The sequence below is a fragment of the Taurulus bubalis genome (genome assembly GCF_910589615.1).
Source record: "Taurulus bubalis genome assembly, chromosome: 12".
Lineage (NCBI taxonomy): Eukaryota > Metazoa > Chordata > Actinopteri > Perciformes > Cottidae > Taurulus > Taurulus bubalis.
Genome location: NC_136600.1, coordinates 14,991,180 through 15,006,861, shown reverse-complemented (window position 1 = coordinate 15,006,861; position 15,682 = coordinate 14,991,180). Strand labels below are relative to the sequence as shown.

Sequence of the window (15,682 nt, the reverse complement as noted above, 5' to 3'; positions counted from 1 at the left end):
GTAGTAAACTAAAACTACTATCACTAAGCTGTACTTCTCAATATTCACTTGTGCATGTGTTACGGCCTGCCTAGGGGTACACAGCCGTAACGCACATTTGTAGGAAAAATAGCCTTGCAAAGGTGGAGCAAGGAAGGGAAACAATAAGGCGGTTGAGATATTTAAGCGGCAATACATATAATTTATTGTCAGCTTATCATTTAACGAAAAGGCATAACTAAAATGGAAGCAAACAGCATCAGGGTCTCAAAGGCCAAAACAATATATATATATATTTATACAGGGGCATTTTATATCTTGTTATATCTAAAAGATGAAAATGTACTTTCATACAATACAGTACAGTATTCGTATAGTTTCCACTGAATGCACTGTAGCTACAAGTAATATAAATATATTTTTCATAAAACGCATTATCAATCATAAGTAACATAAGTTTCTGAAAGGAAAAGGGAAGCAACTAATACATTACTTTTTTTACATTGTGTAGTAGAGAATTTAGTCAGCTCTCGTCTGGGCTGCTGCTTGGAACATTTCACCCAGTGAGAAAACTTCTCAATCAAAGAGCTCATGCACTCAATGCTTCAACATTTCCCTTCAGAACCGCGTGGGTGAAGTCACAAACATGTTTTTCTCATGAAATACAAAAGAGCTATCCTTTAAACAGTGGCATTTATGGAACAACTTAACTCTGGACCTTTTGTCTTTACTTTTATTTGACTATACACACAACGACTGTCCCTGCAAGTCATATGATTGTTTGTTGTCTGAGCAGGTCTCCGCAAGACAATTGATGAATAAACCACTGATGTCTCCTCTTCCACCTGCAGTAAGAAGTGTGACTGTTATGTTCATTGCTGCAGGCTCAGGAACAGTTTCTTCCAATCAGCTGTCAACACCCTTAACTCTGCATCACGGTGACAGACCCCATCCCATCACCACTACCAACCTCTCTCCCACACTAACACCAGTGTGTGTGTGTGTGTGTGTGTGTGTGTGTGTGTGTGTGTGTGTGTGTGTGTGTGTGTGTGTGTGTGTATGTGTATGTGTGTGTGTGTGTGTGTATGTGTGTATGTATGTGTGTGTGTATATACATATATCTATATCTATATATATCTATATATACATATATATAGATATATGTATATATATGTATATATATATATATATATATATATATATATATATATATATATATATATATATATATATTTATACTGTCTTCATTATATTATCCACGACATTGCGCTGCACCTTAACTGCTTCTCTTTTGCATTCTGGACAGCAAAACTGGATGCAAACTCCATTTCGTTGTCTTAGTACTTGTACTATGTGCAATGACAATAAAGTTGAATCTGAATCTAATCTGCATGGTAGATAGTGTTAGGTTATGCCATCATCATCATCATCATCATCATCATCTCTTACTCACCATGCCATTCAAGCCACAGCAACAAAAGTGAACAGGCCATGCTGTGAAGAGAAGGAAACAGAAACAGAAAAAGAATTCGAGAGTATGTCAAAAGTCTACTTCTCTTTCAAGGCCGCTAACCACAAAAAACAATAAACAGGAAATTCAATGCGACAGAAATCGACATGCTCTACCTGCTAGCAATTTCTGTCTGTAGCAAATTAAAATGGACATTAAAATAAGAGATGTAAGGACTGCTGATGTTCCATAAATAACTGCCATCAGATATCCAGGCTCTGTAGGTAAGTCTGTAAAAACAAGAAAACAAAATGTTTAATTTCTTTGATTTGGCCCATGAACTCCTTAAAGAGAGATACAGAAAAACACCCACCTGTTGAGTTGTTGAAAGCATGTGATGGCTTGTGAGTGCTGTTAACTGGTCCATAAAACATTTGCTTTGCACTGCAATTTAAAGATCCATTTGGATCTACAGGCACGGATATTGTCCTTGTGCCTGTCTCCACATTTATTGTGCCGTTTGCTTTGATGGGACTGAATTCCATGTCGCACATCACAGCACAAGAAACAGAGGAAACCTCATTGTTGTGTTCTGTGATACGGAAAAAGAAAAATATTTTAGTTAAAAACATTACATTTTGACGTAAGACATCGTATGCGTGTGTTGTTTTCACACCTGTTAGTACACACAAGTTGATGGTCAATAACTTCTGTTTGTGTCCATCACGTTCACTTTTCCAGCAGGTATATTTCCCAGCATCTGCTCTTTTGACCTTTAAAATGCGCATAGACTTGTTGTAAGTCCCAAAGTCTGGTTCTGGTCCTCGTTCGGAGTTCCCGAGTGCAGTCGTGTCACTTGCTTCAAAGGTCCATTTTAAGTTAATAAAATCGCCTGGACATGCATAAGTAAAACTGATGCCTGGAATGACATAGAATGTCTGACGAATTTCTTTCAGAATTTCTGAAAATAAAAAAGGTATTGTTTATATGAGTAAGGGATGAGTTTTGGCAAATGTTTATCACATGATACGAAAATCTGTTTGGTGCTTTTATTCAGTTTTTAAAAAACAATTTATGACAATCGCAATAGTTGTGACCTTTCTTCACGCTGATGATTGTGGGCGGATTATTCAAACAATTGTCTTGAAAACAATTTTCACACCAGTAAAGGCCTTGATCCTCCTCTGTGAAATGATTGATGACCAAGGAACCGTTGTTTGGCACCTTCATTCTGGAGCGAAAGAGCAGCTGATGCTGCTCTATTCCCATCTTATCTTGAAAATATATCATGCGTGTATCGCGGCTATGTTCGACTTTCTTGTAAGACCATTTGAAAGAGTTTGAATCACTTCTGTAATGTTGACAAGGTATCACAGCTTGACATCCCAGCGAGAACAGAAGGTGCATAGTGGCTGCCAAAACACAAGTTTTCTGTTACACACTAGGAGTATCTTGAAAAATGTAAAATACGAATAACACATACTTCTAAAATCCCATTCTAAATACAGTGTAATATGAATGATTTAGTCCGTTTCTTACCGTTTCCTGAGGTAAAGGGGGATGAGTTCCAAATGATAAGTAGAAAAACAAAGCCTTTTTGCATTGTGCTTGAGACACTCAATTCTCTTGAGAGATGAAGACAATAATGAAGTGATGAAACACCCCCTCAGTGTTACACTATTGCTGCGCAACAAAACACAGATCATAGACTTTAGATTGAGATCAAAGACTAAATTCACAGTGACACATCGGAAGTGGTCCAACAGTCAAAATGCAATGAAGCTTTGGCATAGCTTTCCCCCCACACTATTTTTCGCGTGCCATTTTTCACACCACATTTTTTGTGCGTTAGCATATTGAGATACAGCATGTGCATCAGTACCAAGTATAATTTCTCACATAAAACATTGCTGCTGTTTATACATCCGAGATAATTTGTTATATATTTGAGTCAAACAAAAAACATTAGTGCGGCCAATACCCTTTGCTTAACTGCCAAGCTTAAACTTAGAGTTTCTTGCAGTGATGATCTTACTTTACTTCAATAAAATATATGCTTTGAGTAACAATACTAAGGGTTTATTATAGAGTTCTCAAAGATCATTGAGATTAACAGAGTAGACTCTGATAACAAGCAGTGTCTGGAATGGAAAAGTTTACATTAAGTGAGCAATATGAATCAGATGTGAGCAAGACAAGCCGAAAGTAGGACTTCAAACACAACTCTGCTAACTGCCACCTGCAAAAGTTCTCAGATGACTCTGCAATCGTCGGCCTCATCTCCGCCGATGATGACAGGGAATACAGGGAACTAAAGCAGGATTTCATAGGATGGTGCCAACGGAACCGCCTCCACATCAACTCTGGAAAAACCAAAGAGCTGGTGGTGGACTTCCGCCGGGGTAAACGCTCTCCTCCGGTACCAGTGAACATCCAGGGAATGGACATTGAGATTGTGAAGTCTTATAAGTACCTGGGTATTCACTTGAACAAAAAACGGGACTGGACTGACCACACTCATGCACTATATAGGAAGGGACGGAGCAGACTCTTTCTGCTGAGGAGACTGAGGTTCAGGGAGCACTCCTGAAGACCTTCTTTGACTCTGTGGTGGCATCAGCCATCTTTTATGGAGTGGTCTTCAGGAGCAGCAGCATCACGGCAGCTGACAGGAAGAGACTTAATAAACTGGTCAAGAAGACCAGCAGTGTGCTGGGGTGTCCACTGGATACGCTGGATAGTTTTGTACTGTTTCATTACAGTTTTTACTGTTTATTATTTATATTACTTATTTTGATATTACTATGTCTCTTGTGTGCACTTTACCCTGTTTGCTGCGAGACTAATAAAGGAATATCTAATCTAATAAGCACCTAAAATATTGTGGCATCATTCAGTCATAAGCTCTTTAAAGTTAATGTATCTTCTCTGCTCAACAGCACAAAAAACCTCAAAAATGGCCATACAGTAACAAATATATAACACCTCTCTAAATAACCTGTTGCTACTGAATGCAGAGCCAGTGACTATTAAACCGAAAATATAGATTTTATTGACAATGCATCAAGAAGACTTCTCCATAGAAAGCCTAAATGCAGAGATTGACAATACAAGTAATAATAAAAAAATGAACAAGAAAATAAACAACGTAAGGGCTAAATTGCATCATCAGGTATGTCAGTGGAAAAAAATATAAAGAAATTATGTTGACAAATTATAAATAAACCGCCACTGCACACGAACCAAATCAAACCAAATGTACCTGCTCACAGCAAGGTGACTCAAAACCACAACACACACACACACACACACACACACACACACACACACACACACACACACCACGCACACACACACGCACACACGCACACACACACACACACACACACACACACACACACACGCACACATACACACACACACGCACACACACACACGAGTCCATTTCAGAGTCGGTCCGAGCCCAGTCTTCTCCACCGCCTGTGATTGCGTCATACTAGCGTGACCTATTTCACAGTTTGTTGCGCACATCCCTTGTCAACTCCAACGTGTGTTTAAAGAGTCGTTACTTCAGCAAAGCTCAAGCTCAACCAGAATGGAATCCGCTGCAGATTTCGCGGCATTGCATTTGGGCTGGCCTCAGACGCTTCACGCGTTGGCTCTACTTTGTCTCGTCGCCGGCGTCTATAAGTTCTCAGTCTTACTCGCAGGAAGAAGACACACGCTCCGAAGCATTGCAGCTTTTCCCGGACCACCCACACACTGGCTTTTTGGACACGTGAATCTGGTAATTCAGAAACTGTAGAAAAGTGCAATTTGTTGGATAGTTGTGAGGTGCATGTATGCATGGGGTGCCAGTATATCTATTTACGCCGTCATCATCAGTGAGACCGTCTATTCCTGGTGTTACGGTACGGGTGCTGCTTGGAGAGCCAAAAAAGCATGCAGATTGGCCGTATATTGAAGCAATAATGTGTCCAATTTGATTTAATAAGTAAAAAACAACATTATTGTGGACAATTATATGTAATAACATGATAGTAACATATGAAGTTACACTACTGTTCTTTTTTTTAATTGAAAAAGAGGTTCGAAAATTATAACATTACCAAATCATAATCTTTAATCTGTAATAAAACCATGTCCTTCGTGTTCAGGAGGACCTCTGCTATTCCCATGTTTATTTGGATGAGATTTTACTGTACAGGGTTTGAGAAAATAAAAGGCAAAGTCAGCTTAAAAGAAATAATGATATTCATAATTTACCAATATTTGAATGTTATAAAAGCAGATCCCTAAAAGGTTATATACAAATTGCACTGGATTCTAGTTCATGAAGACCTCTGCTATGTCGGCTGTACAAGCCAATTTACAGTTGCACCAAGAAGAGAGGTGCAGGTGAACCAACTGTCTTACCTCAGCTACAGGATAGACAGGCGTGGTTATGCTTTCTACTTGTGTTTTTCTTTCAGTTCAAACAAGATGGCAAAGATCTCTACAGGTTTTTGAAATTGGCAGAGCCCTACCCTTATGTCATCCCATTGTGGTTTGGTCCCTTTTTTTGTTTCGTCAGCATTCACCATCCGGATTATGTGAAAACAGTACTGGCATCAACAGGTGAGTGAGCAATTTTTTCTTTCTTTCTGTATTGATATGATGCACCAAGAGAACAGTGTTGTGAATTCCGTGCTCATTATAATCTCCGACAGAGACGATGGTGACATTGATTTTACAACCCAAGGTCAATGTAACATCATTTGTATTTGTTTGTCTCCCAACAGAGCCAAAAGATAATGTTTCGTATAGTTTTCTTGCACATTGGATTGGTAAGACCGCTTTGCCCTTCTCCTACATATTTCAGTGACAACAGAATAGTTTTAACAAACATATATATCTGTCTTTAGGTGAAGGCTTACTGGTGTCACAAGGTCAGAAGTGGTTTAGACACAGAAGGCTCTTGACCCCAGGTTTCCATTATGATGTTTTGAAACCATACATAAATCTGATGTCAGACTCTACTAAAACTATGCTGGTATGTAAATGACAGTTTAGTTGTGTAAATCACAATTCATAATAAGTAAACAAAGACCACAATGGTGTAGTAATGTTTAGGCAATCGAGACAAAAAATGTGTGTGTCAATGTTTGTTGAGCTCATGAGAGTGTTGGAATTTTTTCCATCTCCTGCAGAGATGTCACATCTGTTCTCTCTCTGTTGCCAGGACAAATGGGAAAGATATGCAAGTGGCAATGAGTCCTTTGAACTGTTTGAACATGTGAGCCTCATGACACTAGACACCATCTTGAAGTGTGCCTTCAGTGACAACAGCAACTGTCAGACCGAGAGGTGAATCAATAACTTTTCCCGCCATTCACAAGTTCTAGTCTAGGTTCTCAATTGTTTCCTGCATCAGCTGCCTGAATCATGAGTAGAAGAAATGTAGCTTTTAATTATTGCATATGTTCTTATTTCAGTGGGGGAAATGCATACATCAAAGCAGTGTATGACCTCAGTTACCTCGTTAACCTGCGGCTCCGGACGTTTCCATACCACAGTGACTTCCTTTTCTACATCAGCCCACATGGCTTCATATTTAGAAAAGCATGCAGGGTGGCCCGCAGACATACAGGTAAGATCTTAAAACGTTTGCCAAATATCAATCAGACTGGATTTGATCAATTTGCAATATAGCATACCCACACTAAGCTTTTGGTATATGGTTGATTAGATTCCACGTTGCTGCATTTTATGAGTTAGTCTGCAAATACTCATTCATTGTCTTTTCCTTTTTTGAAGAGGGAGTCATAAGAAAGAGGAAAGAAGCACTAAAGGAGGAGAATGAGCTGGATCGCGTACAAGCCAAGAGAAACTTGGACTTTCTGGACATCCTTCTCTTAGCAAGAGTATGTGGCAACACTTTATAACAACTACACACTATGTAGCATTAGTAAAGCATGAGTAAAACACTTAATTCATCATTCATATAATTTATTTATTAGTAACTCATTAGTATGCAATTTATAAACACAGTTATAAATGTTTTATTCTTGATTAATGAGCTTGACTATTGTGTGTTTCATGATTGGGTTTTCATACTTTATAAATTATGGATTTCCCATTTGTAAATTAAGTAATATATATTGCAAACAAATTAAGGGCTTCTAAATGATACACTAATGGTTAACATGTGCTTTATGAACATATTTTATTACTGCAATTTATGATTAATTCAGGTAAGTACTAGTCGTTAGTTAAGTATTCATTAACTATTTTGTGTGACCCCAAAGTGAGGACTATCTATGCTTTACAAATCATTAATAAATTACATTGAAAGGCCAGCAGTGCCTCAAAGCTCACAAAAGTCTCAGTTATCTTCTCAACAGAAAAGGGAAATAGACACAACACAAAGTGATGAAAAACATTAATATGATGGTGATGGGGCGAAGCCAGTCAGTGGCACGAGTGGTGATTATGTTTCATTGTTTGCTGATGCATACACATTATTGATTATGAATATCTAGTCACAGCTAGCTGTGACTTGTTTGCTCGCTAGACAGCTAGCCAGCTCGTCACTAACTAGAGGTCCTGAGACAGGCACGCATCACTTCAGTTGTAAGTAGACCAATCCAGGTTATAGCTAGATATTCATAATCAATAATATGTCCGTGCCAGCAAACTATGAAACATACTCACCGTGGGACACTCCGGGTCCTATAGCATAAATGTGTGTCCCACGGTGAGGACGGGCCAGAAAGAACACCGGCCAGGTGATGTGAGGCGATGCCCGTCAGTGGCACGAGTGGTGAGTATGTTTCATTAATGCTGGCACGTACATATACGGTAATTAATTGATTATGAGTATCAAGTTCATTAGGACAGACAGCATTTGAAGCTCAAAAATACTAATGTTCAGCCAAGGTTCAAAGCACTTCTCTAACAACTAAGAGAGTAGAGACAACCATACAAACATGTAGAATGACGGTAAAATAGCACAAAGGCCACTGAGACAAAAAAACAACAATAATGTGCAAATATCACTTAAAAAATAAAATAAGACAAAGTTGACTGTACAAAGCTTCTGCTTGCTCTAAACATCTCTGAGCTTCCAGTGGCTGACTTGCCTTATAGTTTATGTAGTGCTCCACCAGCTTGTGTGTTTTTGGACCGTAGATGTCAGTTGCCGTAGAGACAGAATAAAACTTTCTTAGATCAAAGATGATCTAGTCCTTACGTGCAACATCTAGCAAGATAAATAGCCTTCACACCGTGACTTATTCAGAAGACTGATCATGGGCATCTTTCAATTGGTAGTGTTGTGTACATTTTTGAGCACACTTCCCACTAACAACACTAACTATGGTACATCGTGTATCATTGCTGTTTCCCACCCCCAAAAAACATATTGAACCACCTCTGTCCAAACACACGTAAGTGCTTCACCTTTGACCTGGTGAGATGTCTGTTACCTGTCTCTGTGATTTCCATAACTCAGCACTCACCTGGCTGCCATTATCCTTTATCTTTGTATTTTATTTGTTCTTTTAATATGGCTTCATTGTCAGTACAGTCGTTTTAAAACGTTCTTTACAAATAAAGTATACAGTAGCAGAAGTGGCACATTCACAAACGACATGCTTATTTTTTTTACATTTATGTCTATTATCTCACCTTCAGGATGAGAAGCGGCAGGGTCTGTCAGATGAAGATGTACGAGCAGAGGTGGACACCTTCATGTTTGAGGGTCATGACACCACGGCCAGTGGCTTGTCTTTCATCCTCTACTCTCTGGCCTGTCACCCAGAACACCAGAAGCTTTGCAGGGAAGAGATCATTCAAACTCTGGATGGCAAGGACACCTTAGCATGGTAGGCTTACATTGTTGACAACCTTGCTACATGCAATGCAAGTCAGTGTCACAACAGCAGAATTAGATGAGCTTTAGGCTGTCACTTTTTTTGTTTAGAATATTGACAAAATAACTGTCTGTCTTATTTTAAGGGAGGATCTCAGTAAAATTCCATACACTACAATGTGCATCAAAGAATCCCTCCGCCTTTACCCTCCTGTACCAGGAATGGCCAGACTCACCACCAAACCCATGACCTTTTTTGATGGAAGGACTTTGCCAAAAGGTTTGTTACTGCTTTTGGAAAGTTCACATACAGTAAGTAAGGCAGCATACTCTTGATTACATAATAACGTTTACCTCACTGTAAGAATATAGTATTAACTTGGATTGGTTTTCCATAATGGATCTATGACCTAAGTCTGCTTTGCACAGCATGCAGCATATTATTAACCTGCATGCTTTAACTGGATGTAGCAGATTCCAAAAAACACTTTACTATATTCTCTATACTATATATACTATATTACTAGAGTCCTTTGACACCAGCGAAGTTAAAGCACCATGCCCCTCCCCCGCCCCACAACCATCTTCTATCTCTCCTACCTGAAAAAGACATGAATTACATCTTTTGGGTCCGGACTACAAGGCTAATGACACCACTGATTATCTACAAGAACAGTCGGGGCCCTGTATGAAGCTAGCCTTTTCAATTCCTGTCCTGACTTATAGAAAAAGAAAGGTGAGGCTGCAAAGAAACATTAGTAAATCTGCAAATTTATCAAATTTAACATCCATTCCTCGTTAGCTTGTCCAAATAAATAAGGCAAATAGAGCCTTAAGCGCATTTAACTTAGCTTTATTAAATGTCAGGTCTCTGTCAGGAAAACATTTTTAATCAATGATTTCATTATTAGGCACAAACTTGATTTTTGTTTTTAATCAAAACTTGGTTAGACCAAGATAACAGTGCAGCTGTTCTTATTGAATCAACACCTTCCAACTTCAGTTTCATGAGTGAAACAAGAGCGCATAAGAAAGGAGGTGGAGTTACTATTTTATTTAATGAGTCTCCTCAATGCAAGCAGATGTCATTTCCCCTGAAACCTTCGTTACTCGCGACAAAATCACATCTATCTTTAGAAAACAAAATGAATCATGAGACCAACATCAGGGACTGTGGTGGAACAGACTCCACGCTCCACTGTTCCAACTCCATCATAGTATCATATTGCTTCTTGGAGAATTATGATGATAAGTTCATAGTAGATGCAAAAGTATACTTATGTACAATATATGTTGAACATTGTTGCTCCTGGATGGATCACAGCCAACACAATTATTTTCAACAACAACAAATTAGACAAGCAGTCGGTGGCTCCACACCAACCACATGTGTTGTTCCCATCTTTAAATAGCACCCATTCAAATATCATGACACAATTTCACTCAATTAACCAAAGAAGCCTAGAAGACATTATTCAACATCTGAAAACATCCTCCTGCTGCTTGAATATTCTACCAACACACTTTAAAAAAAATATTTCACACCGCATGACCACTGATCTTTTACAAATTGTAAACACATCCCTTCTCTCAGGTGTCTTCCCACAAGACCTGAAGACTGCAGTTATTAAACCACTCCTAAAGAAGGCTAGTTTAGACCCACGAAATATTGAAAAAGTATAGGCCAATATCAAACCTCCCATTTTTAAGTAAAATAATAGAAAAAGTGTTTTTTCAACAGCTGAACAACTTCTTGGCCAAAAATAACTGTTTTGATGTCTTCCAGTCCGGCTTTCGTCAGCACCACAGTACTAAAACTGCTCTTGTTAAGGTTTTCAACGACATCCACTTAAACACAGACAATGGCAGAACTTCAGTGTTAGTATTACTGGATCTCAGTGCTGCATTCGACACGGTCGATCATGACAAACTAACTAGACAGACTGAAAGTCTGGGTAGGACTCTCTGGCGCAGCACTTAACTGGTTTGAATCTTACTAAGGACCGACAATGCTTTGTATCGGTAGCTAATTACACATCAGAGCTGACTAGGATGACATGTGGTGTTCCCCAAGGCTCAATACTGGGGCCTCTTCTGTTCAACATCTACATGCTTCCACTGGCTCAGAATATGAAAAACAACAAAGTGTGTTATCATAATTATGCAGATGACACACAAATCTAGATAACTATATCACCAGGGGACTATAGTCCCATACAAGGGCTGGCTAAATGCATTGAATGTTGTGTCAGAATTTTCTTCAATTAAATAAAGATAAAACAGAAGTAATTGTTTTTGGTCCCAAGGACGAACAATTAAAAGTGAGCGCTCAGCTTCAATCACTGATGTTAAAAACCTCAAACCAAGCCAGAAATCTAGGAATAGTTATGGATTCAGACCTCAACCTGAACAGCCATATCAAGACAATTACAAAATCAGCCTACGATCACCTGAAGAATATGTCAAGGGTTAGATGACTTATGTTTCAACAGGATTTGGAGAAAGTTGTCCATGCATTTATCTTCAGTAGACTTGATTACTGTAACAGTGTGTTCACAGGCCTCTGTAAAAAGTCAACCAGAACGCTGCAGCTGATTCAGAACGCTGCAGCTCGAATCCTCACTAAGACCAGGAAAGTGGATCATATCACTCCAGTTCTGAGGTCTTTGCACTGGCTTCCTGTTAAACAAAGAATTGACTTTAAAATCCTGCTGCTGGTTTAATAAGCACTGAATGGTTTAGGGCCTAAGTATGTGTGTGATCTACTGCTGCCTTATGAACCATCCCGGCCCCTCAGGTCGTCTGGGATTGGTTTACTTTTTGTTCCAAGAGTCAGAACTAAACATGGAGAAGCAACGTTCAGCTTTTCTGCTCCACATATCTGGAACAAGGTTCCTGAAAACTGCAGGTCTGCTGAGACCCTCAGCTCCTTTAAATCCAGATTGAAGACTTTTCTGTTTGTTGTTACCTTTAATTGAACCAGATTCAATTGCTGCATCTCACTACTATATTTTATTTCTTAAACTGCACTGCAACTTTTATTCAATTTTTTATTTAGCTTTTTGACTGTTTTAATGTTTTCTTAACTGTTTTTAAATCTTGTTTTCTTCTGCATTATGTTTTGATGCTTTTAATGGTTTTATGTGAAGCACTTTGAATCGCCTTGTTGAAATGTGCTATACAAATAAACTTGCCTTGCCTATATTAAATGCTTAGTCTTTTGGGGTTTTGGATTGCGCAGAGACTGTAAAACAAGTTGTACTAAAACACTTTATTTTTTCTCATATGTAGGTTGTTTTATTGGAACAAGTGTGTTTGGGATTCACAGGAATGCAGCTGTCTGGGAAAACCCTCATGTAAGTCAAGATGATCATCCTGAGCAAATCTTTGTGATATGATGGTGTACATAGAATCGATGATAAAAGTACATTTATATCTTACTCTTTGCTGTGGTGGCCCGACACCCTGCCTCTACATAAAAAGTGACCCAATCTGCCACTGTGTATTCTCTCACTATATTAGGGGTGTGAGCCGGCATTAACTCGAAAGATTTACAGGGGACAAATGTAAAAAAGGGGGGTTTTATGCCACACTAGTGTTTTTTCTTTTTCTTTTTCTCTTAGGAGTTTGACCCTCTGCGTTTTCTTCCAGAGAATGTTTCCAAGAGGTCACCACATGCATTCGTGCCCTTCTCAGCAGGGCCAAGGTATGTACCTTATCATTTGGACTGGGCCACTATGAACTAGGCTTTCAGCTACAATATGTCTAATCAGTTATCTAATCAGTTTGCAGTGTGTGACTGTGTAGCTAACACCAGCCTCCATTTTCACTGACACAATACAAACTGGGGTTAAAGTGGCCTTGAGAACTCAGTGTATCCTTGGATTAGAAATTTGATTTTCTACCAAAAAAAAATGCACTCGTTTACTGGACATTCATTTATAGGCAATATAAAAGAAACCATTTACAACCCAATTGCCCTGCAGTAAGAACCAATTTGGAAAAGCGTGTTGCTAGGTAAAGATTATACATCACCAGTATGGTGGAACATCTTATACATGCTTTGTGCAAGTATTTTAGGGCTGAAATAAAAAGAAGTTGTCTTTGAAGTATTTATTATCTGCGCAGTAAAGGCTCAATCATTGCACAGACTGCAAGCGCATACAGGGAACTCCCATTCTTTATACAGAAAGAGCACATGGACTAGTCTAAACCATATCTGGTTTAGACTAGTTCAGTTCTACTAGTGTTCAACTAAAAAGGGGTGTTACTTCCGATATGTATAAATATGCTGGTGACTTTTTCATATGTCGAAGAAATCTTGCTGCAGACTGCTTTACGTAGCTGTTACATGTTTCCTCCTTTCTTGCACGAAATAAACAGACTTTGATTCTTGAGACTGTATTCCTCCTTCCCCGAGTGACTGAATAACGTCAATCCAAGTTAAAAAATAATAAGAATTAGTTGGTACTGACTGTTGATATGATTTCTTTAACCATAAAACAACCCTTGTTTTGTTTTTTGTCTTTTACTTTAAATTTGCTAGTCATGGCATGTTGCTGTCCTCTTGTTGCCTTAAAGCATTATATGTATCATCATATTCCTCAAATTGTTTCTTTTCCCCACTCAGAAACTGCATTGGTCAGAACTTTGCCATGAATGAGCTGAAAGTGGCAATAGCCCTGACTCTGAAGAGATACCATCTGATAGAGGACCCCACTCAGAAGCCCAAGTTAATAGCTAGTTTGGTGCTTCGCTCAATCAATGGCATCCACATCAAGATCAAACCTGTTCACCCACAAGAGTAATAAATCAAAAATCTTAAGACTGACATACAATCACTAATAATGTAATAAATAACTACGTACTTTATTTAGTGGCTGAACATTTTGGGGAGAAATTACTAGTTGTTTGTATTAGTATTGTAAAATATATGTCTCACTGGAACACTATTAAGAGACATTTTTACACTTCATATTTGAAAAAAAAGAATAAGACCTATATTGTGGCAAGACATTTGCACCAAATAAGTTTAAAATGTCTTCATCTGTAAATGCATTATCCACCATAATATATTTTGTTGTGGTTGATGTCTGTTAGCACAAAGTCAAAACACCAAAAGTTGAAGCTGACTTTTTCTTCTTCTCGTGTTCATATAAAAATCGCTGTTCAAAGTTCAAGTTGTATTTGACTGAGCAGTATACTGCCTCTTTGTAAAGTTTGACTTTTGAAGCCGGTCCAAAGTACTCTCGAGGTATCTGATCAATGAATACCTCCAGAATAAGGTCTTTGTTCCCAGTCTGTTTGCTGAGAGGTTGTCGAATTACCTGCCCCTTAGAAGACCTTTCAGGGAATACAGATACAATTCAACAATATTTATAATCACAGCTGAAAACACTGCAGAGTTGAGTCAAAAGTAATTCATTTTTTATTTACAGTCATATGATTACAAAATCCACAAGGACAAAAAGTCACCAGCAGTTTGTAAAAGTGAAACCTCGTCTTTTGTTGATCTCTGATATCCAACCTTTCACTTATAAGATCCCATGAAATGGAAACTTGAATGATCCATAAAACTGCTCATCTTTAGTGGTGACCTCATGCTAGACCAAAGGAGAACTTTAAAGTCCAACCATTAAGGCCATCTGATCTTTCTGCATGTTCTATCAACTCAACCTTCCTTTCTTGAAACTACTTGCCCCTTGTTTAAAATAAGATTGAAAGCTTGCGGTCTTATAAGCCCCCCCCAACAACCTCTCAAGAGGCATCATGATGGCCCTGTGATTAAGCTGCATATTTACCACCAATTAAGTAAGAATACCATTTCATGGGACATTTAAACTTGGGCATTACAACAAATTAAATAATGTTCCACCTGTTTGACATGAATAACTGATTTTCTGTTACTGTGCAAAGATGATTCCTATGTCTCAAGTTAGCTCAGGGCAAACTAAATATGAACAGTTAACTGGATAAACTGCACTGTACTCTTTTGCAAGTGAAAGATATTGACCAAGCTACATTACCATTAAAATATACTAAAACCAAACCTGTGTTTTTACTACCTTTAAAAGAAAAAATTGCCGCAGAGTTGGTATTCGTTACTGTGCTGCCGTTTCGATTTTAACCTATATTCCGTGACTACATAATAGTCCAATTAACTGCCAACATAGAAAACTGTAAATTCTTGTATTTGCAGTATACTACAAACCATTTAAAACTCAATATATATTGGAAAAAGCTAAAGGGCAGATGTCAACATACTGTTTGGACAGGGCAAGTGGCTTTTATCTGCAGAAGAATCCAAATCAGTAACAAGAAGTTTGCATCATCACTTTCAAGGAGTGCAACAAATGGACTTTGACATGTTGAGGTTGGTGCAACAGGCCATAAACAATAGT

The 15,682-nt window shown here is 38.4% G+C and overlaps 1 protein-coding gene across 1 annotated transcript; it reads left to right on the top strand.

Moving 5' to 3' along the window:
* Positions 1 to 5,024: 5,024 nt before the first annotated feature.
* Positions 5,025 to 14,089, top strand: cyp4t8 (cytochrome P450, family 4, subfamily T, polypeptide 8; the record flags this gene model as incomplete). The annotated part of the gene is made up of 12 exons (XM_079228041.1): positions 5,025 to 5,216; positions 5,902 to 6,046; positions 6,211 to 6,255; positions 6,334 to 6,461; positions 6,651 to 6,775; positions 6,904 to 7,058; positions 7,226 to 7,332; positions 9,104 to 9,294; positions 9,428 to 9,561; positions 12,573 to 12,637; positions 12,905 to 12,987; positions 13,912 to 14,089. 12 exons carry the CDS (start codon positions 5,025 to 5,027, stop codon positions 14,087 to 14,089), a joined length of 1,548 nt encoding a protein of 515 aa, XP_079084167.1.
* Between the last annotated feature and the right edge of the window lie 1,593 nt (positions 14,090 to 15,682).